The sequence below is a fragment of the Mustela lutreola genome, chromosome 11 (genome assembly GCF_030435805.1).
Source record: "Mustela lutreola isolate mMusLut2 chromosome 11, mMusLut2.pri, whole genome shotgun sequence".
Taxonomy (NCBI): Eukaryota; Metazoa; Chordata; class Mammalia; order Carnivora; family Mustelidae; genus Mustela; species Mustela lutreola.
The window spans coordinates 48522304-48537103 of NC_081300.1; the positions used below are offsets into that span (position 1 = coordinate 48522304).

Consider the following 14800-nt stretch of genomic DNA (forward strand, 5'->3'; position numbering starts at 1 on the left):
TCTTGAAGTGTTTCAGAATTAATTTTTAAAGTAAATAAACATTACATTTTAAAGCTTCATTTGAAAATGTGTGCTAGCAAACCTTTTCTTCTCATCCCTAAGCAGTTTACAGCTGGTTTCTACCATCAACTACTAGTTGTAAAGATATTTAAATTTTGGCATGAATACTCTTTTAATTCCATTAATCTATTTACCCCAGAAAACAAGTCTCCCACCTCCTGGAGAATTAAGTTTAAAAGAAACTAGCATCCTACATAACTGCAGTTCAAAGTTATTGTAGGATACTGCAACTTACAACACTATCACAAAGATTTATTCTTCTCCCCCCTAAAAGCCACTATTGACTACGGTAATCAGTAAAATGCTCAGGACTTCAAGGACACTGAAGTTAAACAAGGTATTTGTCTTAGTTGTTGACTTTAAAATGTTACCTATCAGAGACCCTCTCGATAGAGGAGTGGGGCATTCCCTGGAGAACCCAGCCCTAGGCCTGGCCTCCTGATTCCCCCAGGCTGGAAACAATAAAGACTCCCAGGAGAAGACTGTGAACTCTCAAATCTCTTTAGTCAACTGAAAACCCAAAGACAAAACTTGAAACTCGACTTTGCTTAAGGAAAATTTAGGAAGTTTGCTTATGTCTAATTAAATCTCATCTAGAGCTCCCATTTTCTCCAGACCGCTACCCCTTACCCAGCAGCTACCATCTACAAGGGACTAACGTAAGAAAAACTCTAACAAATTAGAAAATCTTAAAAAGTGCTGACATTTTTGTTCACCAGTTTCCCCACACGCATCATCTCCCAACAGGACTGATTTGAGGGCCCCCCCCACACTCAGAGAAAATAAAAGGCTCTGGGGAGCAGAGCGCACCAGCGAATGCCATCCCGGGACCCAAAGAATGGAACACACTTTGGCGGGGATTTAGGAGGCCACTGAGCTCAGGGACTGAATCACTGTAAAGACTCACCCCAGCAACCCCCCACCCACCCACCACCAAAATCCAGCAGGTTCCTGAAAGCCTCCGCACTGTGTAGGTTGAAAACGCTGAGGGCTCAGGTTTTAGCCCTGCTGTTTGCCCTGATCAATTAAAAAAGAGTACCTTCAAAAATGGTTGTTATCCGAGTGGAAAAAGGAGGAATCTAGCTAGGAAGCGGGAGAAGAACCACTGGAGGTCAAGGTTTCTCTAGCTCTTAGAACGCTGGTGAGGGCAACAAAAATTAGGTCTTTCGCCTCCCCCACCCCCAAGACCAGCTGATTCTCTCTCAGTAGCTTCCAGCCTTCTTTCAACACTCTATGTAAAAGCTGGGTGTTCCCAAGCCCCTCCCCAGAATTTTTGGTTCTTGCTGTTTAAACATACTCTGGATCTACAGAATATTTTTCTAATTTTGCAATGTCCTATCTCGAAGTTCAGTGAAAAACTGGTGGGATAAGGAGCTGGCTGATTTTTTTTTTTTTTTAAGATTTTATTTATTTATTTGACAGACAGAGATCCCAAGTAGGCAGAGAGGCAGGCAGAGAGAGGAGGAAGCAGGCTCCCTGCTGAGCAGAGAGCCCGATGGAGGGCTCCACCCCAGCCAGGACCCTGGAATCATGACCTGAGCTGAAGGCCTCTGCCTTCACCCACAGAGCCACCCAGGAGCCCCAAGAAGCTGGTTTTAAATGAAATCTGTTAACTCGCCTGCAATTGCAGCATACTGCTTCTGAAATGATGAAATGATTTTCTATACAAAACAAGCTACTTTGAACATCAGAAGACTCTGATTAGATCTTCTGGGACTACTTCTCTTTCTCAGGCCTGTGAAATGCCGAAGACTATGGGGAGAGGGATAGGGAGACCACACTTAAGGTGTGTCCCCGCCTGAAACAGGTGCTGCTGCTGAATGTGGCTCCAAATGGAGGTGCCCCCTACCCAATTCACACACCCTTTTGGATTCCCAGCTGGATTCCCGACAAAAAGTCTCACCCTAATCCGTCCCCCCACCTCCCATTCTTTGAAGATCTTCATCTCCCAGTCTCTCAGCTCCAGCTGGGAACCAGCCATGGGTCCCTATGCTGCCCAACAGGAGACAATGCTCTGCTCTCGAGTCTCTCCTCCAACAGGGTCCTCCACACCCACTCCCCACGACGGTAAAGACGGTCTCCAGGGCCACTTTTGCAGAGGAAAAGAGGAAAGAATTCTGAGATCAGAATCTTAGGAGACAGAAAAAAAGAACCTGCTACCAAAAAGCCTGTTGCCCCCCCTCCCAGTGTTACTAGGAGGAGGATTCAAGTCACATCTTTCGCTTTCAGGCCCCTGGCATTTTCCAGTAGACCTTCTGAATACAAGGCTGCCAATTCATCACTTCACTCCACTAGTTAGGGCCCCTGAAAGATTTGTCGTCCCAAAAAGGAACTCTGAGGCTCCCCGGAAAAGCCCAGACCTGGAGTGTGAAAACACCAGGTAGGTTAATTTAGGCTGACATGTCTCCTGCCTCTTTGCCACCTCTCTCTCACGCCTCCACTCAAACAACTAGCCCCCGCCGTCCCCAACAAGATTTTCTCTTGAAGTCTGTCATGTTATCAAACAGGTTAAATACAAAGACAGACACCCATGGGAGCTCCTAGAAGAACCCAGAATACTGCATCCCCCGAGTGCCTCGTCAGGCCAGACACCACAGTTCATAATCTCTGCTTGAGAAAAAAAAAAAAAAAAAAAAAGCCACTTTTCAGGGGTGTTTCCAGGTGTTTTGACAATTGTGTTTTCCCAGTTCACCCCGCATTGCCCCCAAACACTGGAAGAAAGGTACCGGTGGTTTGGAAAACCTTAAGTGGCGGACTGAACTCTGGACTTGGGAGTGATGTGGAACCTCCAGGATTCCTGATTCCAAGGACTGGCAGGGGGGCCACCAGCAGAACCAATTCCAGACATGTCCAGCAAATGGGCCCCTCCACCAGCTTTCCCTCAGCATAGTCACAAGGCTGACCAATCCAGGTATTCTCTTCCTCCCTCTCTCACCGAGGACCAAGCCAACTACCTCCTTAGCATCTTTTCCACAGTGGAGTTCTTAAATACCCTCCCTAAGAGAAACACAATTCCTCACCCCTACAGAATTGAACTAGGAGAAGCTATTATGTGAAGGGATTGTGAAGCAACTGCCCAACACCCTCCCAAACTTACCACCCCCCCTGCAAGAATCTCATTCTTCCACTAAGGCAAACTAGAGACGGTGACAAGTTCCTTCCCAAGCTTTTTCCAATTTGCCCACCCCATTCACTTTTCAAGCCCCTCGAGCTTCTCCAAGGCAGTGAGACTGTACACGCGACCTTAAACTCCTTCGTGGAAAGGAACCGAAACAATCCACAAAACAAAAGCACCTCATCGACACTGCCAGACTCTGGGGGTAGGCCTGCCAAAGTTCTGCAAATCCTCCCTGGGGCTCAGCCGACCTCTAGGCACCGAAAACAGGAAAGCCCTTCGAACAAAGCCCACGTCAAATAGGTGTTCCACACCCTCGTCCACTCCAGAGCCTTAGGCCCCCACTCCCACGCAGCAGATATCCCCTTACCTGCGCTGGGGCCCCGCGGCACCGGGAGCGGGGCTCCCGCGCGGCTTTGCAGGCTGTGCAGCACTGGGGTATCGAAGGGTCCTGCGGGCCATGCGGGGGTCAGCGGTGCACCCACGTAGGGCGAGTAGGGGTTCGGGTGGTGGTGGTGATGGTGGTACGTCCCGTTCAGCGGCCGCGCGGCCGACAGCGAGCTGTACTGGTGCTCGCGGGCGCCCATGGCCGCCAAGCTGCCGCCGCCGCCGCCGCTCACGCCGCCGGCTCCCCCGCCACCAGCTGCAGCGTAGCCCCCGGGGTCCCTAGCCGCGCCGTTGGCCATAGGCGGGCTGGGCGAGTACGGGAAGCGCGCAGAGACGTGCGCCGCGGCGGAGCCGGCGCTCCCGGGCCCCGCCGCCCCGCCGCCCGCCGGGCCGCCTCCACTGCCGTACGGAGGGCTGTCGGCCGAGGCTTGAGGCCAGCCGGGGTGCGCCCCTGCGCCGCCCGCGTGGTTGGCGGGCCCGCTGCCCGCCCCCTGCAGGTACGGCAGGCCGGGCAGCATTGAGCCCACGCGGGTGGTGGGCACGTAGACCGGGGAGCTGGCCGCGGCGGCGGCTGCGGCGGCGGCGGCTGCTGAGTGTACGAAGCCGCCGGGCGCTCCGTCGTAAGCGCCCGGCCCCTGGCTGGAGAGGGCGGCGAGGGTCTGGTACATCTCTTCGGGCTGCTCGGGTGCGAAGGGACTCAGCTTGGCGCCGCGGCTGGACCACAGCAGCTTGCTGGCGGTCGCGGCCTGGTCGAGGTCAGTGAAGAGCAGTAGGTCCTCCCAGCTCGACAGGGCGCTCCCGGGGCCAGCGACCCCGGGCGCCGAAGGTCCGTGGGGAGCCCCGAAGGGATGAGAGGCGTACGGGCTGAGCAGAAGTGAGCGGGCCGGGGGTCCCGCCGCCGCCTCCGTGTCGAGCTGCGGCGTCCTGCAGTTGCTGGCGCCGCCGGGGCCACGCTCCCCACCCCGGGAGCAGCAGGAGGAAGAGGAGGAGATGGGGGAAGGTGGCGTGGAAGGCTCCCGCACTGGAAAGGTTCCGGAGTCGCTGGCGTCCGCAGCCGCGGCCCCGAAGCGCTTCGGCAGGCACCAGCCGCCGTCAGTCAAGGCCATCCACGGTCCGGCGCCTCTCCAAGCTAACTTCTAGCTCCTGAGACAGGGGGAGGGGAGACAAAACAGGGGAAGAAAAGTTACCAGAACCGTAGACCGCATAAAACCTCATTCCCACTGCCTTTTCTAGCTTATGGGAATCCTCAAATACCCTGTTGATGCCCCGGGCGCGGGAGATGAGCAAAGAAGGGAATCGGAGCCTGGACAGCCGCCGCAGGATCCTCCCAGGACCGGGATATCCGACCTCCCTCGTCTGCACCGCCTGGGTCGCCTCGCCTTCCCGCCCACCCCCCTCCGCAGCATCCTCCATCTGCGCGCGCCAGATCCCAGGAGTGACGGTGAGACTAGCCGCCGTTTTTCTTCCGCCTCCGAAGTGGCTCCCTCTCGGCCGCTGACACACAAAAGAATTTTTTACGTAGTTGTGCTTGGCGTTGCCTTCTCCCGCCTCCCTACGGATGCCCCCCGCCCGGAATGCCTCAGTGTGAGGTCTGCCCGCGCAAAAATCATTAGCCTAAAAAAAGCAACCTGTCGCCGAAAACGAAACCGCCGCCTTCTCTCACACTGGCTTTCCCAGAGCTTCCCTGAGCTTGACGGGACAGAACGCGAGCTTCGGAGAGAAGTACGATCCAGCCCAGGGAAGGTGGGGCGCCGGGGCGGAGACGAGTCTCTGACCTTCCGGGCCCAGGCACTGCTGGGTGCCCGCGGGGCCGCAGTCTCACGCCCAACCCTCCTCCCCGTGGCGCCGCACACCTTAACAAGGCTGGCGTCTGCAGTCACCAGCGCGTGCGCTCACGCCGGCTGGGCCACCCCCGCCCACCCCGTGGTCATCCCCAGCCGCCGAAAGGCCAGACCGTTCCGGAATCGGACGTAGCGGGGTGGAGCGCAGCGCAGGGAAAAGGAGGAGGGGGAAATGCAGGGGGGCGGGGGGCATAAGACCGCCCCGCGGCCGAAGCTACCCCAAAGAGGAGAGCAGTTAGAAAAGACGGGGAGACTCGGAGGGAGTGGGATAGGAAGACGAAATGCAGCCGGACGGGCCTCCTCCGAACTGCTTTTCCAAATCGCTTCGACTCCTCCTAGATAACCATACTAAAATTAATGCCCACACACAGACCCGGGCTAGATAGCATGGAAGAAATCTCTCTGCCCGCCTGACTGCCGGCTCCCGCCCCTTTGCGCCAGATAACTCGGAGATAAGGCTGCGCGCAGATAAGCGCTTCGGGGAGAGGAAGAGACAGCAGAAGTTGGTCCACCGTGTCCCGGGAACCTGGAGTCGCTACAGCCAGCCACGACAGAAGGGAGACACCCCATAGCCAACCGCGGCCCGCAGAGTGTCGGATAGCCCGGGGCGGAGGGGCCCGCGACGGGTGCGGGGGGAAGAGGGAAGGAAAGAGGGGAGCCCGAGAAAGCGAGAAAGCAGCCGAACCTGGAGTGCGCGCTGCGCATGGAGAACGGCCGCGACGGAGACTGCTCTCGGGCGTGGAGAGAGGTTGTGGGCGCCGGCAGGCGAGCGCGAGTCCGGGGTCTGCGCGGCGTTGCTGGTGAATAAAAAGGAGAGAGGAGGCGCCTCTTACTGCTCTGCCGGAAAACTGCAGCCGGCGCTCCTGATTGGATTCACCGAGCCCTAAACAAACAGCGCTCGCCGAAGGGTGCCAGGCTGTGGGTCGGAACTGCGCTGTGAGAGCAGCTGGGCGCTGGAGGTGAAGAGGAGGAGTAGGAGGAGGAGGGAGCGAGGGGAGGAGAGAAAAGAGGGTGGGGAGGGGATCGCGGGCGGCGGGGGGAGGGGAGCGCGCCACCCCAACAGACAATGAGCGCCGCGCAGCCTGCGGGTGTGTGGGCTGAGCTGCGAGTACCTTCCACGGAGGGGGGCCAGTCCATCAAGGGGGCGCCGAGTCCTGGGACACCCGGGGAAGCGCAGAGGTGGCGGAACGCTTGACCTGGCTGGCGACCCACACCCACCCGGCCCAGCACTTTCCTCCGCCTCCAGTTACACACGCACTCACGGGGGCGGGGTGGGGGGGTGGGGGTGGCACGAGAGGAGTTGGCAGTGCACAGCTCAGCGCCACCATCGAGGCGGGAGGGACGCTCCAGCTTTCGGGTCAATGTGCCTCCAGAATAAGGGGGAAAGTGCTTTGCTCCTCGGGCCTTCCCCGCTCCTCAGCCCACATTAAAAGAGCTTTATGCTCTGCCTTTGTATGTGAACTACCTTAAACTTGCACCGACCTCTAATGGAGCCCCTGGGTCGTGGTGACCGTCGGGGATCGAGGTTCCAAAGATACGGGAAAGAAGGAACTCTAGTGCCCAGCTCCCTATATCTGCCCTGCTTTTTAAAAACAGACTAAATTCCTAGGAGGTTTCGGGACGTTTACGTCGACACATCAGCTAACCTTGGGGAACTTTTAATTCGGGGTAGTGGTATACGTAAAGTCTAGTCCCCAAAGGTGCGCGTAATGAAAAGGGCTTCCACCCCAGTCGCGTTCCAAGGTGCTTTCCAAGTTTTCGTGTCCCGTTTGCTCTGAGCTTATCCTGGAGAAAACTTCAGGTAAGTCTCCGGATAAGTCGTTGGAAAGGGGGGAGGGGGTTCACCTTCCCTGGACCCAGCGGGAAATACCGCTTCCCCGCCCCCACCCTCACCCTCACATACACACCCCTTCTTCGCTCCCTGCAAATGGTTATCACAACTGTGTACAAACTGATACGGTGCTGAGCCGGCAAGGGGACTGGAAATGAACGTCGCGGGGTTATCAGCGCGGATCTGTCAGCAGCGAGGCGCGCGGCTGCGGGTTCGTCCGCGGCAGGAGTAGTGATATATGTCTCCGCTCCCTTTCGCTCACAAAAAGATTTCTTCCGACAGACGCGACCCCAGAAGGCCGCGGAGAGAGAATTTTAACTAGGGCAGCAGGAGTTGCTTTGTGGGGATGGATTTTACATTTTTCTCCCAGGTAAATCGATATTAAATGATTTTCTAAAAGTCAGTCTCCCTAGAAGCATTTTGGGTTCTTGGGGGGGGGGGGGTTGTTTTTGTTTCTGTGTTGTTTTTGATTCTGCGTTTTTCCAGTTGGGGAGGGGAGAGGAGTTTAAGCAGAGTTGAACCGGCGTTAAGTAGGTAGGGACAATGTAAAATAATGATTCTGAGAGATTGTGAGACCTCGTCGTTAAAAGTATGTTTTCTCTCAACATAAATGTGAACTGTAAGCTGTCTACCCTAGGGGGAGAAGGGGACAGGGCCTGGCAGTGAGGAGAAGAAAGCGAAATCGAGGAAGTTGGCGAGAAATCTTTTTTTTTTTTTTCCATTCTTCGTTGTAAATTGCTGCTAAACACTTTTGAATTTTAAACTGCTGTTACGGCGGTCCATAAACCGTTCTCCTCCAGTTTAGTCACTTTTATTACGTTCCTCTTTGCTTTTCCCCAATCACTGTGGTGGCTCCCAGTTTCAATGTGGCCACAATTCTGGAAGAGTGAAGGTGGAAAACTCTGGAACAGAGATTGGCACTGGAGCAGGATTCAGGACTTTAAAATTTAACCTGAATTCGATCGAATGGAACTAGCAAAAGAGATGACCCGGTGTCCACCTCCCACTTAACTCCAACCAAGGCTTCCAAAGCCTTCTCTTTTGGCTTTTGCCTGAGTTCCGACCAAATTTTGAGCTTTTCAGAAGCTCATTTGTCAGCAGATACGGAAACGTTGTGGACATTTGACTTTCCTTTGAGTCCAACTGTTTTTGAAATGTTTTTCGGTTTTACTCTTGAAAGCAGTTGTTTTTTTTTTCTTAATTATCTCAGTGAGGTGATTTCCAATAGAGATGAGTTTTTTTTAAAAAATTCTCTTTAGATTTTAAGCTGTGAACAGCTTCCAAGCCTGAGCCCCGAGGAGACCTAGCTCCGAAATTGGTTCCTGTTGTATTTCTTCATATTAGCAAGTATGAAGGTGTCTGTGTGAATTTCCCTGGACAACAGCTAAAGCTCTAGGGACCTGCTTTTCCCGCAGCTTCGCAGCGGTTGTGAGAGGGTGCACTGGCCTTGGGACCGCTGGGACAGAGGTGAGCAGGGGCGCAAACGCGGACTATAGCCTGTCGTTTCTAAGGGCTCAAGAAGGGACCCGGCTTTTTTTTTTTTTTTTTTTTTTTTTTTTTTTTTTTTTTTTACTGTCCCGATTCCCAGTCTCTCTAACACTGCCTAAAGCAAGGGTGGGAGATTGTAATTTGCTCCTTTGTACGGTAGCAGTTTTTTAGATTGGTTTACCAACTAAAGGAGAGAATGGATAGTAAAATATTTTTCTTTTTAGTTAACTTAAAATCAAAACTGTTTAAATCCGCAGAGTTTCTTCAGGCGGAAAGGCAAGTAAAGCCTGACCCATCCAGTTTACCATTTTCCTAAAGCACTGGATTTGGCCCCGGGGAAAACTTCCACTCCCCGGGGTGGGGAGGAGTGGCACATTTTCAAAGCCACCCCCTAGGGGTTCCCAGGTCCCGCGCTGTGAGTTTCCTTTGAGTACCCCAGTTGATTTTGGAAGGCGGGCATCATAGGGAACGCGGAGGAAAGAAGTGTACCCTAAACTAGGGAGGAACCCAAGAACTGGAGAAGTCCCCTCATAGTTCACCAGTAAATAGACAGGCTCTTAACAGTTCTATTTTCTTCGTGGTTCTTTTTTCTTTTTCCTTTCCTTTCCTTTTCTTTCTCCTTTTTCTTTTGCCTATCTCCTTTGGGGGTGGAGGGATTGCTAATCTTAACGAAATTCTTTCTCTCCCGACTATTTACACTCAAGGAGTGGTCCCTCCGCAGTGTGCCTTCCGTCCTCGAGCCCACCTCCTCGTCCTCGGAGAGTTGCTGGCTCTGGGGCGCGACCTGTCCCCAGGGCTGATTTATTTGGGGCGCGCCGCCACACTACTATTCGCGATTCGAATCCAGCCAGAATAGAGCAGCCAATTGGGCAGGGGGCGGAGGCTTTGTTGCTAAATGCGAAGGGATGTTTGGGGACCCAGCCACGCTCTGTTTCCAGAGGAGCTGTGACACGCGGGCGGGAGCCCGCATAACGACACGCCTTGACCCCTGCAAACTTAAGCTCATTACGCCGTCAGTTCCCCAAAGCTCCAGGCTGCTCCAGCGACACTTGAGAATTTGTGACTTAAAACTTAAGTTTTAAACTTGAGTTTTTACAAAGCCACATCTCTAGGGCCTTTTCGCCTATACCGGATTTCTTACCGTCCCTGGGACGCTTTTGCCGAAGGACAGGGGTCACCCTGGTGTCCCCCCACCCCAGCCATCCTCCGCGCCCAATAGTCGTGGGGCGGCCTGTTCTCGGACTCAGCCGCTGTCAGTCCAGTGCAGGCGCTTGCGGAAAGTCCTGACGGTGTTTGGGGTGGAGGGCGGCGGGTGGTTTTGTTTTGTTTTAATTCTTGAAAGCCCAAAAATATACGTTAGAAATATCAGATCGTGGCAGGGGTTGGGGGGGGGGCACGAAAACTGCGCAGCCTAGAAAATTGGGTCGCCCCCCGCCCCCAGCACTCCCCGTCCCCCGCCCCCTTTTCCCGCCGCCGGTCACTTCGGGTAAGGAACTCGCCGAGCCCGGGCGGTCGGCATAGCGTCCCGGCGCGCGGCGGCTGCAGGCCGGGCCCGGCCGCCCCCGGCCCCGCAGTCCCGGGCCGCCCCCAGCCAGCGGCCGCCAGCACGGCGCGGAGGTGGGCTCGCGGCGGCGGCGCGCGAGAGGTCATCGCGGTGGCATTCCTCCCTGCGCGCTGTTTACGTGATTTAATGTATTTCATACGCCGCGGGTAAGTTAGGGCCGCGATAAGGGGCGGCGGGAGGAGGGTCGCTGTAAAAGCCCCACGCTGGGCGCCTCCTAGCCCTCCCCTCATCCATTAACCTTTTTACTTTCTTCTTCCCTCCCTCTTTTAAAGCCTGTTATCTAGGCCACCCATGACCGACGAAAGATCTTCCCTCCCGGCTTCTCCCACGGCCGCTTTAAACCAAATAAATTTAGCTATTAAGGGCCAAGATGTCTGACAAAAGATCGAAAGGTGTCTATCCGTGATCGCTTAAAGCAGCGAAGGAGAAACTTGTGGCTCTCTGATCCCGATAAAGACATTCCACACGGCGCCGGCCTCCCTCCCCACGGCCTGGTTGCGTCCTGACGCCTTGAGATCTCCGCTTCGCTGGCCAGATCTCCCCGGGCGCGGCGAGACCTGCGTCCGTCGCCCTGGGAATGCGGAGGTCCCCAGGCGGCCGGGCTTGGGGGTGCCAGGCCCCACGGTCCCGGGAACTGTGGAAATTCAGGCCTGACCCGGCTGGGCTCCGAAAACAGACCCCCTGCACTTGGCAGAAAAACTAAACCGAGCTCATTAGGACCTGAATTACTATCCCTTTTGATTATTTTCTGAAGCTGAATACTACTGTAGGCCATCCACCCCTGCCTTCCCACCCTCACTCCCTGCGGGTTTGCCTAGGGTCCGAGTTACTTCACATGACTGGCCGTTGGGAGCAGAACTCCCTTTGAACCCCGGTCAGAACCTGGTGGGTGGAACTGGGCAGCTAAATTAGACTGAGGCTAATGGGGAGGGTGTGGACTCCCAGAGTAAGAGCGTGCAGGTGGGAGGCAGAGGTCCGGCCTTTCAATCATCCCCAGGTTGGGTCTGGTTATGAAGTGTGGTATTTATTATCATTATTAATTACTACTGGCATCACTACACAAAGCTGAGGGCTGCCAGCTTGGCTGAGGCCCTGCCCCTGCCGGGATCCCTTCCCTTTCACTAAAGGTGAAGTAGGGAATATCCACTTTCCTGATCCAGGACTGGAAAGTGGTCTTGGGGAGCCAGGGGCTATGTTTTGGGAGTTTGTGCACTGAATCATTTCTTTTCCTCTTTGGTAGCATTCCCCTATAACTCTAAACACACATGGAAGCCTTTCCTACCTCTTTGTAGTATGTGTGGGTAAGAACCTCAGGGTGGTAGATCAGAGACTGCACTGACTTCCCTGCCCGGGAGATTCTCCCCATATCTTCTGCCATCCCCTTGTGCTCTATGGTGAAGTTGGAGACAGGGGTCAGAATTCCGAAGGCAAACCAACTTCCTCAGTTTCTGTCACCTCGGTCTGGGCCCCGGAAGTGAAATCTGCCTCTCTTTTCTCATTGCCCTCCTCCAAATAAGGTGAACTCCAAAACCAGCTGTCTTATCTAATCCTTCCACCGCCACCCCCACCCCAGCCTCCTGGGATAGGAAAACTCAGAACATCGGAAGGAGAAAGACCATTTCTACTCCCCAAAAGGGGAACGAGATACAGAAATTTTCAACACACTAGACAGACAGGCCCCAGGCTTACCTTGGAGTTTGCTGGTATCACTAGGTGGGCAGACAATGCCAATTCCAGGATCAGAGTCCAGATGCCACTGCCCCAGAGCTGTCTCTGCTCAGAGACCTGTTTTTTTCTTTTCTTAGGGGGTTGAGGTGGGGGGCATTGGTTAGGTGTTGCTAAGGAGAAGCGGAAAAGGAGATAAGTTTTTGGACGTTTGCCTCAAGTCAGTTAAAGGGGGGAGTGCCCCCAAATAAAAAAATAACTGCATTTGCCCCCAGAACTATGATCTCTGCACTCAGTTATGTTACAGATATGCAGAGAATCAGGACCAAGAGTTGTGTACCCATATACAGCCCTCCAGTTTCCTGCACTTGCTCCACAGCACTGCATGTACACTGCCCAAAGAAGAACTAGAAGGGTTAGCAACTAGTTTTGAAGTGTTTACAGTCTAGAAGTTTGGCACTTCTGTAGAGCCTCAAAGATGGAGGAAGATGCTTGATCCTTTCTCTAAAAAAGTACCCAGCCTCATGTTGTGTTGTCGGCTTCACAGTGAGTTTGTGAAGATGGGAGTCACTCTGACTCACAGACTGAGGCAACTGAGATAGGTTTCAAACCTGACTCCGCCACATTCTGTATGACCAGGACAAATTCCCTAACTTCTCTCTGCCTTAGTTTTCCCATCTGTAACATGGGGATGATAAAAGTACCTGCCTTACAGGATTGTTAGGGGATTAAAAGATTACTAGTATCTATACTGTATTAGACTCCTGTACTACACCATTTTTCAATTTGTTGTGTGTCTCAACTGTTCCCCGGAGCTGGTTCATTTCCAGGGAAGAACTGCTTTGAGCACACTTTAAGTCCTGCCATTCATTAAAGGTCTCAGGCATTCTCTATGTACCAGCAGTGAGGATTTTATTTATTGCATTATAGTAGAAAGGGGTGGGGTGAGACAAACAGAGATCCTTTACTTGGCTTTTGGTTCCTTTGAAGAAGAAACATTCCTTGTCGTTCCCTTTTGCAAATGCCAGCAGCAGACTCGAACATCCTCTTTCCTGGAAATTAATTAGCTCCGGGGAACAGTTGGGTCACACAAGAAATTGAAATCTGCTGGAGTACACGCGAGTCTATTACAATATAGATAGTAGGGCGCCTGGGTGGCTCAGTGGGTTAGGCCACTGCCTTCGGCTCGGGTCATGGTCTCAGGGTCCTGGGATCGAGTCCCGCATCGGGCTCTCTGCTCAGCGGGGAGCCTGCTTCCTCCTCTCTCTCTGCCTGCCTCTCTGCCTACTTGTAATCTCTCTCTGTCAAATAAATAAATAAGATCTTTAAGAAAAAAAAAAACAATATAGATAGTAATCTTAACAAAGATAGTAATCTTGAGGCTCATCCTTAAGAAAAGTATCCCAGTCCTCAGCAGCACCCCTCCCTGAGAACAACTTCTGGCAACAGCAGTGAGTTAACAGATGGGACCATGAAGGAGAGCAACCTGTGGGCTGGCATTAGATAAAAGGGAGGGCGGGGGCTCATTAAATGGACCTGCTCATCTGATAATACTTCTATACTCTTCCCATGCTCTGTACCTTTCAGTTTGATACTGCTGTATATGCAGGAAACTTGAACATCCCATTTTGTTAAGAAATAGAAAAATAAAGATCACTTAGAAGTTACGGAACACACTGATAGAGGAAAATCTACATCGTTCCAGCCATTTTTCAACTGATTTTCTTTCTGGGTTGTTGGTTTTGGGGGTTTGATTTGTTTGGTTTTTGTTTTTTCCGTGTAGCACCCCATCTTCTAAAACAGGATCTCAGCTTCAGTAATGAAAACATAAAGAAATCTGTGGGACAAAACAAAGAATACCGTTCTCTAGATAAAATGACAGGGGAAGAGATTTGTTTTTCAGAAGGCACAGTCTGGAGGGAACATAAAAGTCTTCTGCCTGCCTGCAGGTTTTCAGCGGGGCTTGTGCCCAGAGCCTGTTTTTCTCTTGTCTGTGACAGTCCTGATCTTCTCTATGTTTGATTTACTGAGTGCTGTCATTTCTCTGCTCTTTACTTTCACAATCACACATTCAAACCTGATAAAGTTCAAGACCCTGAATACTTGCAGCTTTCCCAGATTTACAGTCTCCCTGCTCCCCACCCCGGCCAGCAGTCCTGAGCCTGATTGAATCCTCATGGACAGATGCCTTCGGGGATCAGCAGAGAGCCAGCCGGTCCGAGAGGGCTGGGTCCGTGGGAATAAGAGCCCCCAAGGCAGCTGTTAGCCAAAGCAACCCTTCCTTGGTCCCTCCCTTCCCCTAGAAAATGATTGGCAACATCCTCTCATCTTAGTTTCAACTTCCGGTTTGTAACCTGCCCGTGGGCAGGTACAGGAACTAGAACTTTTCTCAAAACTGTAAGATTTAAAATTGGTGAGAGTTGAGTACAAAATCATGGTTGGCTTCCATTCGTGCCTGATTTTCCTGGATCTTCTAAACAGCTTTGTGATTGAGGGGAAGCCACTTAACCTTGTAGTGCCTCAGTTGCTCCATCCATAAAATGGTAGAAATATTACTTTTCTACAAACATTAATCACAAACTAATGATTCAGGCCCTCTTCCCTGCATGTAGCTCTGTCCGGGCCCCAGGAAAAAGACTGCCCAGCACATGTCTGATCTGGCTCTTTGGATTCTGTCAGGTTAAATACAAACCTACAAGTTAATCTAAATACTATACCAATGGGCTAAACAAAAGGAATGATTCATCTCCAAAGACTGAACAGTTAACCAAGGCTCAAGTTTGCAAACCACTGAAATGTCTTCAGATGGGAGATGCTATCTAAATAACCTATTATTTGTCTATAAATAC

General features: G+C 52.7%; 1 protein-coding gene and 1 long non-coding RNA gene across 9 annotated transcripts in view; one reads left to right on the forward strand and one right to left on the reverse strand.

Moving 5' to 3' along the window:
• Positions 1-6534, reverse strand: part of GATA6 (GATA binding protein 6) — a 131455-nt gene extending 124921 nt beyond the window's left edge. For 2 of the 7 annotated variants that reach the window (XM_059140493.1, XM_059140494.1), the window contains exons 1-2: positions 6089-6351; positions 3546-4705 (exon numbers count right to left, since the gene is read on the reverse strand). In XM_059140493.1, coding sequence (XP_058996476.1) covers positions 3546-4668 — 1123 coding nt within the window. In that variant the 5' untranslated portion in view covers positions 4669-4705; positions 6089-6351. Of the gene's footprint in view, positions 1-3545; positions 4706-5190; positions 6030-6088; positions 6352-6515 lie in introns of those variants that run through there. The other 5 variants (XM_059140488.1, XM_059140492.1, XM_059140491.1 and 2 more) reach the window with 5 other exon arrangements.
• A 699-nt stretch (positions 6535-7233) lies between these two features.
• LOC131811709 (uncharacterized) lies at positions 7234-13623 on the forward strand. 2 transcript variants are annotated; one of them, XR_009346080.1, is made up of 3 exons: positions 7234-7604; positions 8494-8701; positions 10559-13623. It is a non-coding gene; the product is annotated as an uncharacterized LOC131811709 (long non-coding RNA). The 2 variants fall into 2 exon arrangements; XR_009346079.1 differs by lacking the exons at positions 7234-7604; positions 8494-8701 and adding an exon at positions 8708-10432.
• The last annotated feature ends 1177 nt before the right edge of the window (positions 13624-14800 follow it).